The sequence below is a fragment of the Callorhinus ursinus genome, unplaced genomic scaffold (genome assembly GCF_003265705.2).
Source record: "Callorhinus ursinus isolate GAN/ISIS: 27379988/994484 unplaced genomic scaffold, GSC_fseal_2.0 scaffold75, whole genome shotgun sequence".
Lineage (NCBI taxonomy): Eukaryota > Metazoa > Chordata > Mammalia > Carnivora > Otariidae > Callorhinus > Callorhinus ursinus.
The window spans coordinates 4,644,529-4,668,435 of record NW_027397137.1 but is presented as its reverse complement, the minus strand read 5'-3'; the positions used below and the strand labels follow the sequence as shown (position 1 = coordinate 4,668,435).

The window sequence follows — 23,907 nt, the reverse complement described above, 5'->3', positions numbered from 1 at the left end:
TGTCCTCTTAAAGAGATTGTAGAGAATTAGTATAATTTCTTCCTTAAATATTTGGTAGAATTCACCAGTGAACCCATCTGGGCCTGGTGTTTTCTGTTTTGGAAGCTTATTAATTATTGACTCAATTTCTTTAATAGATAAAGGCCTATACAGATAATCTGTTTCTTCTTGTGTGAGTTTTGACAGACTGTGTCTTTCAAGGAACAGGTCCATTTCACCCAGGTTATCCAATTTGTGGACATTGAGTTATTCCTAGTATTGGTTATTATCCTTTCAATTTCCGTGGGATTTGTAGTGATGTCCCTTTTTTCCGTTTCTTTTTTTTTTTGTTTTTTTTAAAGATTTTATTTATTTATTTGAGAGAGAGAGAATGAGAGACAGAGAGCATGAAAGGGAGGAGAGTCAGAGGGAGAAGCAGACTCCCTGCTGAGCAGGAAGCCCGATGCGGGACTCGATCCCGGGACTCCAGGATCATGACCTGAGCCGAAGGCAGTCGCTTAACCAACTGAGCCACCCAGGCACCCCCTTTTTTCCGTTTCTCATGTTAGTAATATGTATCCTCTGTCAAAGAAACAGCTTTTGGTTTTCTTGATTTTTTTTTTCCTACTGGTTTCTGTATTCAATTTCATTGATTTCTGCTTTAATTCTTATTTGTTTCTTCTGCTTATTATGGACTTAATTTGTTTTTATTTTTTGTGGTTTCCTGAGGTGGAAACCTAAATGATTGATTTTTAGATCCTTCTTCTTTTCTAACATGTATCCAGTACTATAAATTTCCCTCTGAGCACTGCTTTTGCTGCATCTCACAAATTTGGTAAGTTGTATTTTCATTTTCATTTAGTTCAAAATATTTTTTTTTTAAGATTTTATTTATTTATTTGACAGAGAGAGGACAGTGAGAGAGGGAACACAAGCAGGAGAAGGAGAAGGAGGAGCAGGCTTCTCGTGGAGCAGGGAGCCCGGGGTGGGGCTTAATCCCAAGACCCTGGGATCATGACCTGAGCTGAAGGCAGACGCTTAATGACTGAGCCACCGAGGCACCCCAGTTCAAAATATTTTTAAATTTCTCTTGAGACTTCTTCTTTGATCCATGTGTTATTTAGAAGTATGTTGTTTAATCTCCACGTACTTAGGGATTTTCCAGTTATCTTTCTGTTACTGATTTCTAGTTGAGTTTCACTGTGGTCTGAGGGGTGTTAAAGAGTCTCTAATTATAATAGTGGGTATATCTATTTCTGTTTGCAATTCTTTTGCCTCACATAGTTTAACGCTCTGTTGTTAGGTGCATATATGTTAAGGATTGTTACATCTTCTTGAAGGATTGACCCTCTTAACATGTGATACCGTTCTTTATCCCTGGTAACTCCTTTGTTCTAAAGTTGCTGTGTCTGAAATTAACATAACTGCTCCTACTTTCTTTCAGTTGGTGTTAAAATGGTATATTTTCCTCCATCCACTTACTTCTAATCTATATTTTTTTTAGCAGGGGAGAAGGGGAAGAGGCAGAGGGAGGGAGAGAATCTTAAGCAGGCTTCATGCCCAGCACAGAGCCCAGTGTGGGGCTTGGTCTCATAGCCCTGAGATCATGACCTGAGTCGAAACCAAGAGTCGAATGCTTAACTGACATAGTCACCCAGGTGCCCCACTTTTAATCTATACTTATCTTTATATTTAAAGTGGGTTTCTCGAAGACTGCATACAGTTGAACTGTGTCTTTGATCCACTCTGACGGTCAGTCTTTCCATAGGTGCGTTTGGACCATTGACGGTCACAGTGATGACTGATACTGTTGGACTAATGTCGACCACACCCGTGACTCTTCTCTGTTTGTTGCCCTTGGTCTTTGTCCTGTTTTTGTCTTCCCCTCTTTTTCTGCCTTGCATGGTTTTAATTGAGCATTTTATAGGGTTCCGTTTTCTCTCCTTTGGTAGCGTATCATCTAAACTGCTTTTTCACTGGTTTTCGTTGCTGCCCTACAGCCTGCAGTCTGTTTACAACTAATCCACTGCTTTCAGATAACAGCGTGTCAGCTCCCAGGTGGTAGGAGTGCCTTCTGGTCACGTGGTGGTCCTGATTCCTACCCCCGTGCCTCCAGTGTCCTGCTGCCACGCACTTCCTTACCTGCAAGTCGTGATCATTGACTGACTTCGTGCCTGTTGTTTTGAATGAACTGCTGATCAAGTAAGAATAAGAAAAGCAAGTTTTTACTTTTTCCTTCACTTATTCCTTCTTCAGACCTCTTCCTTTTTTTGATTAGACGAGTTCTGACTTATGTTCCTTTTCTCTAAAGAGCTTTTAACATTTCTTGCAAGGCAGGTCTATCGGCAGCAAATTCCAATTTTTGTCTAAGAAAGTCTTCATTTCTCCTTCATTTTTTTTTAAAGATTTTATTTATTTGTCAGTGAGAGAAAGAAAGAGAACAAGCAGGGGGAGCTGCAGGCAGAGGGAGAAGCAGGCTTCCCACTGACCAGGGAGCCTGATGTGGGGCTTGATCCCAGGACTCCGGGATCATGACCTGAGCTGAAGACAAGACGCTCAACTGACTGAGCCACCAGGCACCCTTCTCCTTTATTTTTTAAAGGATAATTTCACTGGATGCAGGCGTCTTAAGTTTTGTTTTTTTTTTTCCCTCTTGACACTTTAAATATTTTGCTCTCCTCTCTGAGGAGAAGCTGGTGTAATTCTTGTCTGTGGTCCTGTGTAGGTAGGTGTTTTTTTCCTTTGGCTTCGTTCAGGATTTTTTTCTTTATCTCTGATTTTCTGCAGTTTGGAAATGATGTGCGCAGGTGTAGTTGATTTTTGCACTTACGCTGCTTGCTGTTTTCTGAGCCTCCTGGGGCGGTGGTTTGGTGTCTGACGGTAGTTTAGGGGATTCTCAGTCATTATTGCTTCAGGTACGTCTTCTGCTTTCTCTCTTGCTTCTCCTCTGCTGTTCCCACCTCACAGAGGTCATACCTTCCATGTCATCCCACAGTCCTTGGGTGTTCTGCTCTGGTTTTTGGTCTTAGTTCCCTTTGTGTTGCAGTTTTGCAGGTTTCTGTTGATATATCTTCCAGCTCAGAGATGCTTTCTCAGCCATGTCCAGTCCACTAAGAAGCCCATCAAAGGCATTCTTCATTTCTGTTACAGTGTTTTTGTCTCTACTGTTTTTTTCTGGTGCTTTCTTAGGATTTCCATCTCTCTGTTTACATTTGCCCATCTGTTCTTGCATGTTGTCTGCTTTATCCATCAGAGCCTCTGGCATATTAGTCAGAGTTGTTCTGAATTCCTGGCCTGATAATTCCAACATGTCGGCCATGTCTGGTTCTGTTGTGTGCTCTGTTTGCAAATGTGTTCTTTAGCCTTTTGCCTTGTGATTTTTTTTTTTCTTGATAGCCAGACATGATGTCCTGGGAAGGAACTGCTGTAAATAACCTTTAGTACTGTGGTGGTGAGGTGTTGGGAGGGAGGGATGCATTCTGTAGTCCTGTGATCAGGGCTCATGCTTCCAGTGAGCCTTTGCCTCTGGACTTGGAACTTCACAAGTGTTTCTCAGTTTTTTCTTCCCCCTGCCCCCCTTAAGTGGAAGAGGATTGCTGGAGTGGGCTAGTGTTGGTTATTTCCTTTCCCTAGGTCAGTTAGGCTCTGGTTGACTGGTTTCCCCTGAGGGCAGGCCTTGTTGGGAAGAACAGAGTGCCTGGGTATGTGTCAGAGTGGGTGCTTTTCCACTGTGCCTGCTCTGGAAGCCTGATTGGGCTCCTGGAGGTACGTGTCACACTATTGTGGAGGCCTACATGACTGAGTCCCTTTGGACGTGTTAATTCTCACACTTGTCTACGCCGAGCCTCTGGAGGTTCACGATGTCAGCTCAGGTTTCCTGCCCCTGCTTATGTTCCTGCAGTGGCTTCTGCTCATGACCCTGTGCTCCAGTAAGCTGTGACCCCCCCCTATACTCACCTGTCTCTCTCTCTCTCATCTTGGGGGTAACAGTTTGCCCTGTGTCCTCCCCAGTTCTTGGGATCTAAGAGGAGTTGTTGATTTTTCAGTGTGTTGAGCTTTTTACTTATTGTTAGGATGGCGTGGTGGCCTCCAGCTCCTGAATGTGCAGAACTGGAAACTGTTAAGTCCTAGCTTTCATTCTTTTTTTTTAAGATTTTATTTATTTATTAGAGAGAGCACATGAGTGGGGGGCGGGGCAGACTCCCTGCTGAGCAGGGAGCCCGATGCGATGCAGGACTCCATCCCAGGACCCTGAGATCATGACCTGAGGCGAAGGCAGATGCGTCACCAACTGAGCCACCCAGGCGCCCCCTGGCTTTCATTTTTGAAGTCCATTTAAAAAAAGTCATTTCTTTTCCACTTCATATTAAACCTTTTCCTTCTTCAGAATTCAAGCAGCCAGGATCTCCCTGTCCACCCTTGCTTCCCCTTGTCCAATCAGCAAGCACTGGGGTTGTGGCTTTCTCTGTCCGCCATTCCCTGCTGTCTTGAATGACTTGATCATGTATGTGGATGATTCTTTCAATACTCTGATGTCAGGGTTGCTTGCCTTTCTCAGCTCCAGAGATAGTTGGTGCTCTACACTGTGAATAATCCAGTCTTGTGGCCACAGTCTGGCCTTTGTTCAGCCCCTGAAATGGCAGACCCCACTGCAGCGCTTAGGTCCGTACTGTCTCTATTCCTTCTCTGCTCATCGCTCCCCTAGCCCTGCTGAGAGCGCCTGCTCCTCACCACTCCTCTTCCCTCCTGACTACCCCGCCATCTTCCCCAGGCTCCCCTTGCATCTAGCGTACCGGGATTCCATTATGGAGCACATCCGTCAGCAGCCTCAGGTCCTTCGCCACCGTTTGCTGACGCTGCAGCCTTGGACCAGCCGTTGGCCTCCTTTCCTGCAGCCTGGGCTGCACAGTGATGCTGGACAAGAAGGTTCCCAGTGCAGCCACACCATCTCACCCTCTCCTGGTCCGGAGCTCCTGTCGGACCCCTGTCTATGTCCTCATCAGTCTCCACTCTGGTCTTCACAGTGGCTAGGTCAGACTTCAGATTCTCTGACCTTGGCCATTTTGCTGTTCCTCAGTCCTCTGCAGATGGGCTCCCAGCAGAGGCTTTCCTTCCTGCTCCCCAGGGAGAATTGGGGGTGTGGGTGTAAGCTTACTCATTGCAGCTGCCTCATTGGTACGCAGCCCCCCTCACTTTCTTCTCTCACATGGTAGAGGAATCTGTGGCCTCTGGGGTTCTTGGGTGAGTGGTCCTGCTACCTCTGGTTTTGATTAGCTGCCCTCTGGGGTTTTGCTCAGTTAGTTGTCATCTCTTGCTTCAGCATTTTCAAATTCCCCCTCTCTACTGGCTCCTCTTCAGCCCTTTTTCTCCCAGTTGTGCTTTGACAAGCTTAATCAGGGCCCGTCTGCCTGCTCTGCTCGAGTTTGGGTGGCCTTGGGTTTACCATGACATGACATGACAAGACACATTTCCCAGGATCAAGGGTGGCTCATGGTGCCCTGTTCCTTTTGCTTCCTCTTGAAGTCCCTGTGGGCCGGTGGCCTTGGAAGAGACTTGATTCTACTCTGGGACCCGGGGCCGTCTCTTCGGTGGCACATACCCACAGGGTAACAAGTGGGACATTCTTGTGACTCGGCCTCAGTGAGTTCTTTCAGTGTCCTGTCCCGTTGGGCTGTATAATTTCCCACTTGCCCTGATTTATCTGCTTGTTTTGGGGGAAGATTCTCCAAATCTAGAAACTTCTGATATCTGGTGGCCACGTGCACCTGCTGACACGCGGCCTCTTGAGGTGCTCTGTGCTGGATGGCAGGACTGCTGTCTGCGGCAGTGGTGTATCTCCCAAGCCTTGGCCTCCAGGCCTCCAAGGGGAGCACCTTCCTGCCGCACCAGCCGGGGCTGCTGCGCTCTCTGTGGGCAGTTCTCACATTGACCACAGCCTCTTAGGTGCCAGCGTGCAGCCCGGGCCGGCCCTAGACCAGGCTCCGTCCGCCAAGACTGGGGAGTTCAGTGCCACCAGGTGGTGGCAGGCCCCTGTCCACCTGTTCTCCCCCAGCAGTCAGGCGTGCTGTGTCAGGAGCCCCCCTGTCACCACTGGCATCCATTGTTGTCCTCCACCTCCAGCCACAGGTCGCCCAGGCATGCACACAGCATCTGGGGTTGCACCCTGACCTTGGGATTGCAGAGGGCCACTGTGCGTCATACTGGCACTGAACCTGGCTTGGACCCTGAGCCTCTCTTGGTGGTGTCTCATCTCTACTGACACTGGTGTTGCCTTTGTCCTTGACACTCAAGAGCTGGACAAACACAATTTTTGTTTTATGTGCGAGATCTGGATTTCAGGAATCAGGTCAACTCCCGGCCTTTCTAAGTACCCACTATTTCTTTTGTATTTAATTTTCTCATTAATTGTTTCTCATTGCCTATCCTTCACTATGATTTTACCAACCTTATTGAACAGACCATGAGAGGCCTTTTAGCATCTTGTTCCAGCTGCTACTTAGGGTCAGACCTGTTGGAGATGTCATTAGATGGGTTTGTTGGAGGCCCAGGGTTGGAGGTGGCTTCCCAGCTGGAGAGAGGAGACCTCAGGCAGGGCGAGCTATTGGAGGTTGCCAGGGAGGGTTTATCCACATTCCTGAATGAAGACCACTGGTTCTCAGCATAACACCATTCCCAGACTTGGGGATGAGATGCACATTCTGTGAAGGGAATGTGTTTACTCTGTACCAACCATAGGTTATTGACATGGCACATTTTCCTGTTCAGGGCCCAGGGAGTATATGGTGTGTATGGTCAGGGAAGGCTGGAGAGGACAGCAACTCTGCAAAGGTGTTTCTTGCCTGGGCACATAGGGGTGGAAGGTTATAGAAATGCTCCTCGAGTGGGGGTGTCCTTGGATGTGCTACTTGAAGAAGTTGTTTGTTGGTTTATGCCTCCACTCAGCGACTTCCCAGTGGTCATCAGCATGGTTCAGTCAGTGAGAAGTCCTGCAGGTGAAATTTCCCAGGGCCTTTGCTGCAGAACCAGCTTGTGAGCTCTGTAGGGAAACCAGTTCGTATTTTATAACCAAGCTAGCATTATTATATCTTTGAACAGATGTAGCTCTGAGTGGTTGTAGCTATATTTGCAGAGCTGAGCCTCCTTGAGTGATGATTCACCATCATAAGGACCAGCGGGCTGATTTTTCCCACAGAATCCCAGTTTCCAAAGAAGAGAAAACTTGTCTGGGATAGTCAGAACTCAGACTGTATTTTATAAAGGTGATTCTAGAACCATTTCCACAGAATGTCTTTGTGGCAGTGCCTTAGAACTACCCTGAGGACACTGAGCTTGGAGAGTGAAGTCTAAAAGTGCATTCAGTGGGTGCTCTCCTTTCTCTCCTCCACGTGCTGTAAACTTCTGGATGACATAGACTCTACTTCGGCTCTGTTTTCCCAAGACCTAATACACAGAAAGTGCTCAGCAAATGATGCTAAATGAGCATGTGAGATACAGACATTCACTTTCTGGGTTATGGTTATATCTTATTTGTTGTTAAAAGTCATACAGAGTGTTACATGCATTTGGGTGGCCTGAAACCTTCACATAAGGAACAGCTTAATTCCAGTTGAAAAGAAGTCTCTAAACATGATTGGGTTTTCTTAGTCATTTCCAATCAAAGCTTTATTAATTCTAGGTAGTAAGAAAGTTATTATTAAGGACAGCTATATTTCTAGGATGTTGGTTAATAGTTAAATATTTTGAAGAGGGAAGTACATTTTGAGGACAAATCTTAGATTATGTTCAAATTCCTTAGAGTCAGCAGCATTTCCAGATATTAACACAGATCATCTCCAAGCTTCTGAAATGTCTCTCTAACGTTCGGGGTTTGGGAACTACTTCCCAAAGTATTATTTTTATTTTATATTATTATTTATATTATTATTATTTTTCAGGCGGTAGGGCTTTCAGCCACAAAATGTTTAACACCCAGTGAATTGGTCTAGTACGAAGTTGTCAATTGATGGGTGGTGGTTTGAATATAACCTTGATTCTTCTGAATGGTATTTTTAGGGTTTCATGCTATCTAGTTTGATCACTTTATGTATATTTTTTAAAAAATGAAAAATCTGTATTTGGCATTTTCATTAAGAAAAAGGCAAATAATCTAATACACATATGGGCAAAAGAGATAATGAGGCAGTTCACAAAGGAAACACTGGCAAGCTTCATAAGTATGGAAAAGATTCTTGAGTTCAATTGTAATGCAAATTATAACCATAATGAAAAAAACTTTTCATTCTATTTCACTGGAAAAAATCAGTATCTAACAGTTACGAGCTTTGGAGAGATGTGAGGCCAGAGAAAGATTATACCTGTCCACTCTGCGGGTAGGAGGGAGATGGAGGCCGGTGGGCAGCATCTGTTGAGGTTAATATGCTCATGCCAAGGACAGGTAATCCCCTTTTGATATATACTCCAGAAAAAGTTTTAGCTTATAAACACTAGGACGCTTGTGCAGAAACATCATAGCATCTGTGTTTGAAATAGCATGTGCTGGGAAGTTACCATGTAGAATAGGTAAATAGATTGTGATCAATTAATGTTGGGATGCATCAGGGAAAATACATTATTACTATACAAGTCAGTGTAGACACATATCTCCCCCCAGTGTGGAAGATTACGTACGGTATGCTGCCACTGATACAGACATGGATGATGGAGTTGCTGGGCTCTGCACATGTGCTGTGAAGGCATCTGGAAGTGCATGTCATGTGACAGACGGAGGTGTTGGCTCGCACCCCTCTGAAGTGTCTGTGTTCAGACATAGTTCACAAAGGGGATTTGACTATGATGATAAGATTTTCTTTCTTAATCAGGGAGGTGGGTATTGTATTGTTCTTTATATCTTTTTGTGGGCCTTTATGTAACACGGTAGATAAAAAATAACCTATAGCTATTTTGTTAGGGTTACACACACTGATTTTTAAGTTCTAACTTGATGAGGGGAGCCACAGAATCTAAAACAAGCAGGTTCTGTAGTTAATTACTGTATTTCTTTAAAAACAAAAAACCAACCAAACAATCCTAAGACCTTTATGGAACCACAAAAGACCCCGAACAGCCAGAGCCACCTTGAAAAAGAAAAGCAAAGCTGGAGACATCACAATTCCAGATTTCAAAGTTACATCACAAAGCTGTAGTGATCAACACAGTATGGTACTGGCACAAAAACAGACACATAAATCGGTGGAACAGAATAGAGAACCCAGAAGTGAATTCACAGCTGTATGGTCAGTTAAAATCTTTGAAAGAGCTGGAAAGAATATCCAATGGAAAAAAAAAGACAGTCTCTTTAACAAATGGGAACACTGGACAGCAATATGCAAAAGAATGAAACTGGACCACTTTCTTGCACCATACACAGAAAGAAATTAAGAATGGATGAAAAACCTAAATGTGAGACTCCAAATCATAAAAATCCCAGAGGAAAACAGTTAGTAAGGCCTCTGACATGGCTGTAGCAACTTCTTTCTAGATATGTCTCCTGAGAATGGAAACAAAAGCAAAAATAAACTACGGGGACTTCATCAAAAGCTTTCTCACAGCAAAGGAAACAATTAACAAAACTAAAAAGCAACTTAACAGAATGGGAGAAGATATATGCAAATGACATATCTGACAAAGGGTTAGTATCCAAAATATATGAAGAACAGATACAACTCAACACCCAAAAAACAAATAATCTAATTTAAAAAATGGGCAGAAGACATGGATAGACATTTCTCCAAAGAAGACATACAGAATGCCAACAAACCTGAAAAGATGCTCAACATCACTCATCATCAGGGAAATGCAAATCAAAACTACAATGTGATATCATCTCCTACCTGTGAGAATGGCTAAAATCAACAACAACAAACAGGTGTTGGCGAGGGTGTGAAGAAAGGGGAACCCTTGTGCACTTTTTTTTTTTTAAGATTTTATTTATTTGAGAGACAGCACAAGTAGGGGAGGGGCAGAGGGAGAGGGACAAGCAGACTCCCACTGAGCCAGGAGCTGAGATGTGGGGCTCAGTCCTAGGACACTGGGATCATGACCTGAGCCGAAGGTAGACGCTTAACCAATTGAGCCACCCAGATGCCCCAGCCCTCGTGTACTGTTGGTGGGACTGCAAACTGGGGCAGCCACCATGGAGAACAGTATGGAGGGTCCTCAAAAAGTTAAAAAATAGAACTAACTTACGATCTAGCAATTGCACTACTAGGTATTTACCCAAAGAATACAAAAACACTGATTCAAAGGGATATGTACACCCTGATGTTTATAGCAACATTATCTACAATAGCCAAACTATGGAAACAGCCCAAGTGTGCATCCACTGATGAATGGATAAAGAAGATGTGGTGTATACACAGTGGAATATTACTCAGTCATCAAAAGAATGACATCTTGCCATTTGCAACGACATGGATCAAACTACAGAGCATTATACTAAGTGAAATAAGTCAGAGAAAGACAAATATCATATGATCCCACTCATGTGGAATAGAAGAAAACGAATGAGCAAAGGAACAAAAAAAAGGGAGAGGCAAACCAAGAAACAGGTTCCGCTCTAGAGAACACACTGTTGGAGGGGAGGTGGGCAGGGGGGGGGGGGAGATAGGGGGATGGGGAGTCGGGGGGCACTTGCCCTGATGAGAACCAGGCGATGTATAGAAACATTGAATCCCTGTATCGTACACCTGAAACTAAGATTACACTGTATGTCAACTAATGAATTTAAATAAAAACTTAAAATTTAATAGGACAGGCACTTGCTCCTATAATTGGCCCATAGTAAATGCTCAATTAAATTTCAAAAAAAGGGATGCCTGGGTGGGTCAGTCTGTTAAGTGTCTGATTCCTGATTTCGGTTCAGGTCATGATCTCAGGGTCTTGGGATTGAGCCCCATGTTGGGTTCCATGCTCAGCATGGAGTCCACTTAGGATTCTCTGTCCCTCTCCCTCTGCCCCTGCACATGTGCTTGCTCTTTCTCTCTCTCAAATAAATAAATAAATTTTTAAAAAATTGGTAGGCCTCTAACTGCCAGGTTCTGCCCACCATTTGGTCTGAAATGTCTGGTTGTATTGCTCTACTATTTGCTTCTCTCTCAAATAACATATACAGTCTTTTTTAAGAATTTTATTGCTCATTGTTCCTTAGCATTACTTGATGGTGGTAATTTGGCTACTTTATATTTTCGTCTAGATGACCGGTTGGTGGCTTTTGTTTCTGGAGAGTGGACATCACAGTTAATGCCTCTTTGTTTGTTTTCATAGCTCGTTTGTTTTGAAGGACCAGGTGTGTTTGTTCTTTGTTGCTTCCAGTTGTAATTCCTTTCAAGATGAATACAAGAGTTCAGTAGCATGACTCAGCTTTGTCGGTCAGAGCATCAGGACAGCGTTTTGACTTCTCACCAGGCCAATCCAGTCAGCCCCAGGCCTGCTACAGCTAGGTGAAGACAGTGTCCTTTTCCTTGAAAGAGAGTTTCTTGTGTTGCTTTTGTAGCATTTCAGATTTGCTGGAATCTTTATGTTAGCCCTGCTTTCTGCCCTTTCCTTGTCAATGTTGGACGTATCTGCAATGCTCAAGGTCGTAGAGCCTGGCAAGGTGCCTTTTGGAGCCCGTAAATCCGTTTATAACAAATCTTCTGCTTAGCTTCATGGGAGGAAGCAGAATTTGCCTACCTTTTTGGTCACTGGAAGAAAAAGTCTGGCTCCTAGTACTCCAGTAGTTTGGGAAATGACATTTACTTTAACTCTGTGCCAGAAGAGTGGATTGGATGTGCAGTTTCTCTTGACTTTGCAATTGGAAACCTGATAAATTATTTACAAAATATTTGTGGTTAGGATAGAAATCCTGGAACAGAAAGCACTCGAATAAGAAATAGAGAGTTTTTTGGGTTTGCTATTTGCTAAGTCCTCTGCGACCTCAGAGCCATCTCTGGTTTTCTGTGAGATGTAGCCTGGCGATGACACACGGTCTCAGGTGGTTCTGCGGTCATTGCAATAACCTTTGTTCCATCCTAGCCTCTTAATGATGGCTGACTTTGACCAAATATGAATTTTAAAGACATTTATCAATTTTATGAGTCATTTTTGCCCCTTAAAGTTGAGTGGCAGTGAGTGAAGAATTTCAACTGGATGTATTTCCTGGAATTTGCCCCATATTCCAGTTATCACTCAAATGTTAATTTCACCTTTTAAGTTTTGAAGAAGATTAGCTAACTTTATTTTCATTTTTGAAGGCAGGGGTTGCCAACCTTTTCTGTAAAGGGCCAGATAGAGACTGTTTCAGGCTCTGGGGGTCAGCTGGTCTCTGCAGCAGGGGCTCAGCCCTGCTCTTGTAGCATGAAGCCGCGTGGACAACACATTGCATTTTAAGGACTCACCTCCCTGAGTTGGGGATCAGAAGTAAGAACTTCTCTCTTAGAATCCTGGATTGGAGGCCTCAGAAAGCTGTAGTTAAAGGGCTGAATTTTCCTCATGAATACGACCTTTGAACTGCTCTTAATAACTCATGAAATAGATTACTAGTGAATAGATTTTGAATATGTGTAAAAATTGTCAGGGAAACTGGAAAGGATTGGCAGGTTTGGCTCATTTTGTGGCCTGTGAGGAGGCCTAGGATTATAGTCTGAGAAGTGGGCATCACTGCTCTGGAGGGTGCTAGTCTGGTGTTGTCTTCCTGAACCTGGTAGCATTGCCTTACTTTGAAAATGCCCATCAAAATACGGGGAGAAAAAGACTGTCTCTGCATGCTGAGGCTTTCAGTCACTGGGGATTGGTTCACTTTCCATATTTAAACTGAGTGCTTACTGTGTCCCAGGTCCTGAATAAGCCGTGGCACTTAGAAACCAGCTATTTCGGGGTGACTGGGTGGCTCAGTCATTAAGCGTCTGCCTTCGGCTCAGGGCATGATCTCAGGGTCCTGGGATCCAGCCCTGCATCGGGCTCCCTGCTCTGCAGGAAGCCTGCTTCTCCCTCTCCCACTCCCCCTGCTTGTGTTCCCTCTCTCACTGTGTCTCTCTCTGTCAAATAAATAAATAAAATCTTAAAAAAAAAAAACAGCTATTTCTTTTTTTTTTTTTAAAGATTTTATTTATTTATTCATGAGAGACAGAGAGAGAGAGAGAGAGAGAGAGAGAGAGAGGCAGAGGGAGAAGCAGGCTCCCAAGGAGCAGGGAGCCCGATGCGGGACTCGATCCCGGGACTCCAGGATCATGACCTGAGCCGAAGGCAGTCGGTTAACCAACTGAGCCACCCAGGCGCCCTTGGCATGACACTGTTACTGATCCCATCTTTATTTAAAATTTTGATGTATTGCTTATTATAGGATTTTTGCAGTACTTTTGATTTTTTAAAAATTTGCTTTACAATACATTTAAAAGATCCTGGCTACTGAACATTTTGGCGCCCCTTACATTTGCCCCCAAGCAAGTGCTTTACTCTCTGCACCCTAGTGCGCCCTGCTGGTGCTCTTCATCCCTGATGCTGTGGATTAAACACACTTACATGGCCTGTGCTGGCTACCCAGACATCATGGATAATGTTCATTGAATGAAAAGATAGGATTAAATTGTAAGCAGCTGAATTGAACTGTTAGAGCACAGTATACTTACGAATCGAGGGCTGCCTGTGTGTAAATGCAGGAGTGGCCTCGGTAAGTTTGGTCTTGAGGTTTACTGTGGGACCCTCTCTGCAGTTGTGTCCCTTGATTATGTGCACTTCTACAAGGTGGTTTTCTGTGGGCCTGTTGCTGGAGCTTCCAGTTCTCCTGTAACATCCCAGGGAGCGGTATTATTTCACGTACGTCCTGCCTACAGTGCCTGTCACCCAGCCTGCAGAATGGGGCATCTGCAGCGTAGGAAAGCCCCGTTTATCAGCAGGAGTATTTAGGGTGAGACTTCACGTGGGGCATCATCTCAGCCTGTCTTCTTTCCATTTCAGGTTACTGCTGATGTCCCTGTACAACGTGAGCATCAACCTAAAAGGCTTGAAGTACATCAGCGGGAGCCCGGGATTCATCCCGCTGCTGTGGTGGCTTTTGAATGGTGAGGAGAGGGCTTCCCTGTAAATGTTCTTGTACCGCGCGTGCACCTATTTCTTTCTGGCCAGAGGAAGGTGTGAAGTATTAGAAATATTGGGATTGATTGTCCTAAGGTGTTAGCATTCTTTAAAAAAAGATTTCAAACTATAGAGAACTCAGTGGTGTGCTAGGTTATTTCTAGTTCTGCTTCTGAAGTAGTGCTTTTGGTGTATTTATGATTCTGTGACACAAAGAAAAACTATCTTTAAACATTTATTTTTATTTTTTTGAAGACTTTTATTTATTAGAGAGAGAGAGAGAGAGAGAGAGAGCACAAGCAGGGGGAGGGGCAGAGGGAGAAGCAGACTCCCTGCTGAGCAGGGAACCTGAAGGGGAACTCGATCCAGGACCCTGGGATCATGACCTGAGCCGAAGGCAGACGCTTCACTGACTGAGCCACCCAGGCGTCCCCAAAGAAAGATTATGTTATAAAGCAGCTGGTAAAGGGCATTCACCTGTCCCTTTGTGGACAAAACAGCGCTGTGTGTTGTCCAGGGCTCTGAATGTCAGGTGAAGGAAAGGGGGAGAGAGAAAAGTTTTTGTTTTCTCTGAAATAAAAGCTCTCTCTATGGTTTCTTTTTCTCTCTGACCACTAATTAATTAATTTATATTTTATTTTTGAAAATGTTTATTTCAGTGTAGTTAATACACAGTACTGTATTAGTTTTAGATGTATAATGTGGTGATTTAACACTTCTCTGTATTACTCAGGGCTCATCAAGATAAGTGTCCTCTTACTGCCCATCCCCTGCCCACCTCCCCTCTGGTGACCATCAGTTTGTTCTCTGTAGTTTGAGTCTGTTTCTTGGTTTGTCTCTTTTTTTCCCCCATTTGCTTGTTTGTTTTGTTTCTTAAATTCCACATGAGTGAAATCATGTGATACTGTCTTTCTCTAACTTATTTCACTTAGCATGATACTCTCTAGCTCCATCCATGTTGTTGCAAATGGTAAGATTTCATTCTATTTTATGGTCTAGTAAATATTCCATTGTATATACCGCCTCTTCTTTATCTATTCATCAGTGGATGGACACTTGGGCTGTTTCCATAATTTCGCTATTGTAGAAAATGCTGCTATAAATATAGGAGTGCACATATCTTTTCAAATTAGTGATTTCATATCCTTTGGGTAAATACCCAGTAGTGCAATTGCGGATCGTAGAAGAGTTCTATTTTTAACTTTTGGAGGTGTGTCCATACTGTTTTCTAGAGCGGCTGTACAGTTTGCATTCCCACCAGCAGTGCATGAAGTTTCCTTTTTCTCCACATCCTTGCCAACACTTATTGCTTGTGTTGTTGATTTTAGCCATTCTGACAGGTGTGGGGTGATATCTCATTGCATTTCCCTGATGATGAGTGATGTTCATCATCTTTTCATGTGTCTATTGGCCATCTGGATGTGTTCTTTGAAGAAATGTCTGTTGATGTCTTCTGCCCATTTTTAACTGGATTATTTGTGTTTTGGGTTGAGTTATATCTGTTCTTTATATATTTTGGATACTAACCCTTTATCAGATGTGTTACTTGCAAATACCCTTCTCCCATTCTGTAGGTTTCTTTTTAGTTTTGTTGATGATTTCCTTTGCTGGGCAGAAGCTTTTCTCTCTCTCTCTCTCTCTTTTTTTTAAGTAGGCTCCATGCTTAGTATGGAGCCCAGCATGCAGCTTGTACTCACAACCCTGAGATTAAGACCTGAGCAGAGATCAAAAATCAGACGCTTAATTGACTGAGCCACTTAGACACCCTGAGAAGCTTTTTATCTTGATGAAGTCCCACTAGTTCATTTTTGCTTTTGTTTCCCTTGCTGCAAGAGACATACCGAGAAATATGTTATGGTCAATGTCTGACCACGAATTTAACCTAAAATTTTGTCCCAATTTGTTCATCATAACTTTTAACGCTACATATTTAGCAGGTGCATATTTCACTTAGGTGTGCAAAATATAGGCTTTCCTTATTTTTTCATAATTTATATAGATCTCTATTTGAGCTTCAGTTCTACTTGGTGGTGAATGCTTATTTTTCTGTAACAGCTTTTTTCAGTTATAATTGATACACAATAAACTGCACACATTTAAGGCAAATGATTGATAAGTTTTAATGTAAATATATACCTGTAAAATCATCACTGCAATAAAGAGAGTGAAGGTGCGCATCACCTCCAGGAGGTACCTGTGCTCCTTGGTGTTTCCTCCCTCCCACCCCTCTGCTCCCCTCTTCCCAGACAAATTCACCCCCTTTCTACACTATAAATTGTTTTCATTTTCCACGGGTTTATATACTTGATATCATATATCTTGTACTCTGTTTGCCTAGCTTTTCTCATTCAACGTGATTATTTTGAGATCCATCCATGTTATTGTGGACTAATAGTTGACTGCTTTTTATTGCTAAATAGTGTTCTATGCTGTGGGTCTACCACAATTGCTTTATTTATTCAGGTGTTGATAGACCTTTGGGTTGTCTCCAGGATTTGGCTATTATACACGAAGCTGCTGTAAATATTCTGGTATGTCTTTGCATGGACACATGCTCTCGCTTCTCTTGGGTAAATACCTGGGAGTGGAATGTTTGGGTGTGTGGTAGGTGCATGCTACCATTTTGCACACCCCCGGGGCAGCACGTCAGTGTTCAGCTGCTGTGCATCCTCGTTGGTGCTTGTGTGGTCTTTCTGTTTAACTTTAGACACTCCAACAGGGGCATAGTGCTACCTTTTGCTGTGGCCTTAATTTGCATTTTTGTTATGATTAATGATGCTGAGCATCTTTTCATGTGCTCATTTCCTGTCCCTGTATCTTCTCTGATAAGGTATCTTTTCATATCTTTTGCCCATTTAAAAAAATGGGGTTGTTTTAATTGAGTATCGAGAGTTCTTTGTGTATTCTGGATACAAATCCAAATATTTTCTCCTGGTCTCTGGTTTTTCTTTTCATTTTCTTAAGAGCATCTTCAAAGAAGGTTGGAGGTTCTTAATTTTTTTTGATAAAGATTTATTTACGTATTATTTTAGAGTAAGAGAGTGAGAGTGAGCAGGGGGAGGGGCAGAGGGAGGGGGAACCCCAAACAGACGCCCCACTGAGCGCAGAACCCGACGTGGACGTGGGACTCAGTCTCATGGTCCTGAGGTCATGACCTGAGCCGAAACTGAGTCGGACACTTAACCAAACTCAGCCCCCAGGAGCCCCAAGGGTCTTGATTTTGATGAAGTTTAACTTATTCTTTTTCTTTTATGAATTGTGCTTTTGAGGTAGAAATCTTTGCCAAACTCAAGATCACAAATATTTTAAATTTGTTTTCCTTTAATAGTTCTATAGTTCTGCATTTTACATTCAGGTCTCTGATCCAGTTTGGGTTACTATTGGCATGCGGTGAGAGGCGGGAGTCCCAGTTCTTGCGTGACGTAAGGCTGCCCGGTTGGTGTGATGCTGTTTGTTGTGAAGGCTCTTTTCTCCACTGGATGGCCTCTGCATCTCTGTTGAAAATCATGTGTATGTGAGGGTGTGGTTTTGGGCTCACTGTTCTGTTCCATGGATCCATTTTTGTATCATTAGGCCAGTACCATACCACATAATAAATCTTAAAGTCAGGTACTGTTAATCTAATTTTTTGAAAGTTGTTTTGGCTATTTCTAAGTTCTTTTCATTTCCAGATAAATTGAGAATCAGCTTGTCACTTTCTACCAAAAAAAATCCTGTTGAGATTTTTATTGGGATTATGTTGTATTGACATTTCATTTGGGGAGAATTGACATTTTATCAATATTGCATCTTTCAATCCACAAATGCAGTATATATGTCCGTTTATTTAGATATTATTGTGAGACGAGTCTCTCATGTTTCTTTACATTTTTTTTAAATTTTTTTAATTGTTATGTTAATCGCCATATATTACATCATTAGTTTTTGATGCAGTGTTCCATGATTCATTGTTTGTTCATAACACCCAGTGCTCCATGCAGAACGTGCCCTCCTCAATACCCATCACCAGGCTAACCCATCCCCCCACCCCCCTCCCCTCTAGAACCCTCAGTTTGTTTTTCAGAGTCCATCATCTCTCATGGTTCGTCTCCCCCTCTGACATACTCCCCTTTTCTTCCTCTCCTGTTATCTTCTTCTTTTCCTTTTTTCTTATAATATGTTGCGTTATTTGTTTCAGAAGTACAGATCTGTGATTCAACAGTCTTGCACAATTCACAGCGCTCACCGTAGCACATACCCTCCCCAATGTCTATCACCCAGCCACCCCATCCCTCCCACCCCCCACCACTCCAGTAACCCTCAGTTTGTTTCCTGAGATTAAGAATTCCTCATATCAGTGAGGTCATGTGATACATGTCCTTCTCTGATTGACTTATTTCACTCAGCATAACACCCTCCAGTTCCATCCACGTCGTTGCAAATGGCAAGATCTCATTCCTTTTGATGGCTGCATAATATTCCATTGTGTATATATACCACCTCTTCTTTATCCATTCATCTGTCGATGGGCATCTTGGTTCTTTCCACAGTTTGGCTATTGTGGACATTGCTGCTATAAACATTGGGGTACACGTACCCCTTCGGGTCCCTACATTTGTATCTTTGTGGTAAATACCCAGTAGTGCAATTGCTGGATCGAACGGTAGCTCTAATTTCAACTGTTTGAGGAACCTCCATACTGTTTTCCAGAGGGGTTGCACCAGCTTGCATTCCCACCAACAGTGTAGGAGGGTTCCCCTTTCTCCACATCCCCGCCAACATCTGTCGTTCCCTGACTTGTTAATTTTAGCCATTCTGACGGGTGTGAGGTGCTATCTCATTGAGGTTTTGATTTGGATTTCCCTGATGCCGAGCGATGTTGAGCACTTTTTCATGTGCCTGTTGGCCATTTGGATGTCTTCTTTGGAGAAATGTCTGTTCATGTCTTCTGCCCATTTCTTGATTGGATTATTTGTTCTTTGGGTGTTGAGTTTGATAAGTTCTTTATAGATTTTGGATACTAGCCCTTTATCTGATATGTCGTTTGCAAATATTTTCTCCCATTCTGTCGGTTGTCTTTTGGTTTTGTGGACTGTTTCTTTTTCTGTGCAAAAGCTTTTTATCTTGATGAAATCCCAATAGTTCATTTTTGCCCTGGCTTCCCGTGCCTTTGGCGATGTTTCTAGGAAGAAGTTGCTGCGGCTAAGGTCGAAAAGGTTGCTACCTGTGTTCTCCTTTAGGATTTTGATGGACTCCTGTCTCACGTTTAGGTCCTTCAACCATTTGGAGTCTATTTTTGTGTGAGGTGTAAGGAAATGGTCCAGTTTCATTCTTCTGCATGTGGCTGTCCAATTTTCCCAACACCATTTGTTGAAGAGACTGTCTTTGTGCCATTGGACATTCTTTCCTGCTTTGTCAAAAATAAGTTGACCATAGAGTTGAGGGTCCATTTCTGGGCTCTATTCTGTTCCATTGATCTATGCGTCTGTTTTTGTGCCAGTACCATACTGTCTTGATGATGACAGCTTTGTAATAGAGCTGGAAGTCCGGAATTGTGATGCTGCCAGCTTTGCTTTTCTTTTTCAGTATTCCTCTGGCTATTCGGGGTCTCTTCTGGTTCCATACAAATTTTAGGATTATTTGTTCCATTTCTTTGAAAAAAGTGGATGGTATTTTGATGGGGATTGCATTGAATGTGTAGATTGCTCTAGGTAGCATTGACATCTTCACAATGTTGATTCTCCCAATCCATGAGCATGGAACGTTTTTCCATTTCTTTGTGTCTTCTTCAATTTCTTTCATGAGTATTTTATAGTTTTCTGAGTACAGATCCTTTGCCTCTTTGGTTAGATTTATTCCTAGGTATCTAATGGTTTTGGGTGCAATTGTAAATGGGATAGACTCCTTGATTTGTCTCTCTTCTGTCTTGTTGTTGGTGTATAGGAATGCCACTGATTTCTGTGCATTGATTTTATATCCTGCCACTTGACTGAATTCCTGTATGAGTTCTAGCAGTTTTGGGGTGGAGTCTTTTGGGTTTTCCACATAAAGTATCATATCATCTGCAAAGAGTGAGAGTTTGACTTCCTCTTTGCCGATTTGGATGCCTTTGATTTCTTTTTGTTGTCTGATTGCTGTGGCTAGGACTTCTAATACTATGTTGAATAGCAGTGGTGAGAGTGGACATCCCTGCCGCGTTCCTGACCTTAGGGGAAAGGCTCTCAGCCTTTCCCCATTGAGAATGATACTCGCTGTAGGTTTTTCATAGATGGCTTTTATGATATTGAGGTATGTACCCTCTATGCCTATACTCTGAAGAGTTTTGATCAAGAAAGGATGTTGTACTTTGTCAAATGCTTTTTCTGCATCTATTGAGAGGATCATATGATTCTTGTTCTTTCTTTTGTTAATGTATTGTATCACGTTGATTGATTTGCGGATGTTGAACCAGCTTGCAGCCCAGGAATAAATCCCACTTGGTCATGGTGAATAATCCTTTTAATGTACTGTTGGATCCTATTGGCTGGTATTTTGGTGAGAATTTTTGCATCCATGTTCATCAAGGATATTGGTCTGTAATTCTCTTTTTTGATGGGGTCTTTGTCTGGTTTTGGGATCAAGGTAATGCTGGCCTCATAAAATGAGTTTGGAAGTTTCCCTTCCATTTCTATTTTTTGGAACAGTTTCAGGAGAATAGGTATTAATTCTTCTTGAAATGTCTGATAGAATTCCCCTGGGAAGCCATCTGGCCCTGGGCTTTTGTTTCTTGGGAGATTTTTGATGACTGTTTCAATTTCCTTAGTGGTTATAGGTCTGTTCAGGTTTTCTATTTCTTCCTGGTTCAATTTTGGTAGTTGATACATCTCTAGGAATGCACCCATTTCTTCCAGGTTATCTAATTTGCTGGCATAGAGTTGCTCATAATATGTTCTTATAATTGTTTGTATTTCTTTGGTGTTGGTTGTGATCTCTCCTCTTTCATTCATGATTTTGTTGATTTGGGTCATTTCTCTTTTCTTTTTGATCAGTCTGGCCAGGGGTTTATCAATCTTGTTAATTCTTTCAAAGAACCAGCTCCTAGTTTCGTTGATCTGTTCTACTGTTCTTTTGGTTTCTAGTTCATTGATTTCTGCTCTGATCTTTATGATTTCTCTTCTCCTGCTGGGTTTAGGCTTTCTTTGCTGTTCTTTCTCCAGCTCCTTTAGGTGTAGGGTTAGGTTGTGTATTTGAGACCTCTCTTGTTTCTTGAGAAAGGCTTGTATTGCTATATATTTTCCTCTCAGGACTGCCTTTGCTGTATCCCAAAGATTTTGGACAGTTGTGTTTTCATTTTCATTGGTTTCCATGAATTTTTTAAATTCTTCTTTAATTTCTTGGTTGACCCATTCATTCTTTAGTAGGATGCTCTTTAGCCTCCATGTATTTGAGTTCTTTCCGATTTTCCTTTTGTGGTTGAGTTCTAGTTTCAAAGCATTGTGGTCTGAAAATATGCAGGGAATGATCCCAATCTTCTGGTACCGATTGAGACCTGATTTGTGACCTAGGATGTGATCAATTCTGGAGAATGTTCCATGGGCACTAGAGAAGAATGTGTATTCCGTTGCTTTGGGATGGAATGTTCTGAATATGTCTGTGAAGTCCATTTGGTCCAGTGTGTCATTTAAAGTCTTTATTTCCTTGTTGATCTTTTGCTTAGATGATCTGTCCATTTCAGTCAGGGGGGTGTTAAAGTCCCCCACTATTATTGTATTGTTGTCAATGTGTTTCTTTGCTTTTGTTATTAATTGCCTTATATAATTGGCTGCTCCCATGTTCGGGGCATAGATATTTACAATTGTTAGATCTTCTTGTTGGATAGACCCTTTAAGTAAGATATAGTGTCCTTCCTCATCTCTTATTACAGTCTTTGTTTTAAAATCTAGTTTGTCTGATATAAGGATTGCCACCCCAGCTTTCTTTTGGTGTCCATTAGCATGGTAAATGGTTTTCCACCCCCTCACTTTCAATCTGTGGGTGTCTTTGTGTCTAAAATGAGTCTCTTGCAGACAGCATATTGATGGGTCTTGTTTTTTAATCCAATCTGATAGCCTGTGTCTTTTGATTGGGGCATTGAGCCCATTTACATTCAGGGTAACTATTGAAAGGTATGAATTTAGTGCCATTGTATTACCTGTAAGGTGACTGTTAACTGTCTGTTGTCTGTGTTCGTTTCTGCTCTTTGCTGCTTTTAGGTTCTCTCTTTGCTTAGAGGACCCCTCTCAATATTTCTTGGAGGGCTGGTTTCGTGTTTGCAAATTCCTTTAGTTTTTGTTTGTTCTGGAAGCTTTTTATCTCTCCTTCTATTTTCAGTGATAGCCTAGCTGGATATAGTATTCTTGGCTGCATATTTTTCTCGTTTAGTGCTCTGAAGATATCTTGCCAGTCCTTTCTGGCCTGCCACGTCTCTGTGGATAGGTCTGTTGCCAATCTAATGTTTCTACCATTGTAGGTTACATATCTCTTCTCCCGAGCTGCTTTCAGGATTTTCTCTTTGTCTCTGAGACTCGTAAGTTTTACTATTAGATGTCGGGGTGTTGACCTATTTTTATTGATTTTGAGAGGGGTTCTCTGTGCCTCCTGGATTTTAATGCCTGTTTCCTTCCTCACATTAGGGAAGTTTTCTGCTATAATTTGCTCCAATATACCTTCTGCCCCCCTCTCTCTCTCTTCTTCTTCTTCTGGGATCCCAATTATTCTAATGTTGTTTCGTCTTATCGTATCACTTATCTCTCAAATTCTGCCCTCGTGATCCTGTAGTTGTTTCTCTCTCTTTTTCTCAGCCTCTTTATTTTCCATCATTTGGTCTTCTATATCGCTGATTCTCTCTTCTGCCTCATTTATCCTAGCAGTTAGTGCCCCCATTTTGGATTGCACCTCATCAATAGCCTTTTTGATTTCGATTTGGTTAGATTTTAGTTCTTTTATTTCTCCAGAAAGGGTTTCTCTAATAACTTCCACGCTTTTTTCAAGCCCAGCTAGTATCTTTAAAGTCATGATTCTGAACTCTAGGTCCGACATCATACTAATGTCTGTATTGAGTAGGTCCCTGGCTGAAGGTACTACCTCTTGTTCTTTTTGCTGAGGTGATTTCTTTCATCTTGTCATTTTGTCCAGAGGAGAATAGATGAATGAGAGAACGAAATGCTAACAGGTTTACAATGTCCCCAGCAAATATACTGTATACCAATCAGAAAAGACCTGAAACCAGGGGAAAAGAAAGGGAAAGAAAGAAAAAAGAAAGAGAAAAAAGAAAAAAAAAGATAAAAACAAAAACAAAACAATACAAAAATAGCAGAATATGATCAAATATGATCAGGCTAGTGCATAGATCAGTGCCACACACTAGATTTTGGGCGTATTTTGGTCTGTTAGAAAAAAGTGCCTCCTAAAATTTTAAAGGAAGAAAGACATATATGTACAAAATAAGGGTTGATACAATGAAGGGATGGAAGATGACTGTAAAGATGAAAATTATAAAAGGTTTTATAAAAGGACTTGGTAAGATAAGTTGTTTGAAAAAAGAAAGAAGATTTAAGAAAAAAAAAAAAAGGAAAAAGGGAGAGAATGTGATCAGGCAGGAGACTAGAACAAAGCCATACACTAGTGATTTAGGGTATATTTTGATCTGTTAGAAGAAACTGTACCTCAAAATTTTAAAGAGAGAACAACTTATATATATATGCCAAAAATAAGGGTAACTACTATGAAGGGATAAAATATGACTCTAAAAATGAAAAATGAAAAATGTTTTTTTTTTAAAAAGGGATTGATAAGATGTTGGTTAAAAAAAGGGAAAAAGAAAAATAAAAAAAAAACAGTCAA

The 23,907-nt window shown here is 42.1% G+C and overlaps 1 protein-coding gene across 1 annotated transcript in view; it reads left to right on the top strand.

Moving 5' to 3' along the window:
* HSF2BP (heat shock transcription factor 2 binding protein) overlaps positions 1–23,907 on the top strand; it is a 118,055-nt gene that overhangs the window by 58,228 nt on the left and 35,920 nt on the right. Inside the window, exon 8 of the mRNA XM_025863556.2 lies at positions 13,951–14,054. Within this exon, the coding sequence (XP_025719341.1) occupies positions 13,951–14,054 (104 nt within the window). The remainder of the gene's footprint in view (positions 1–13,950; positions 14,055–23,907) is intronic.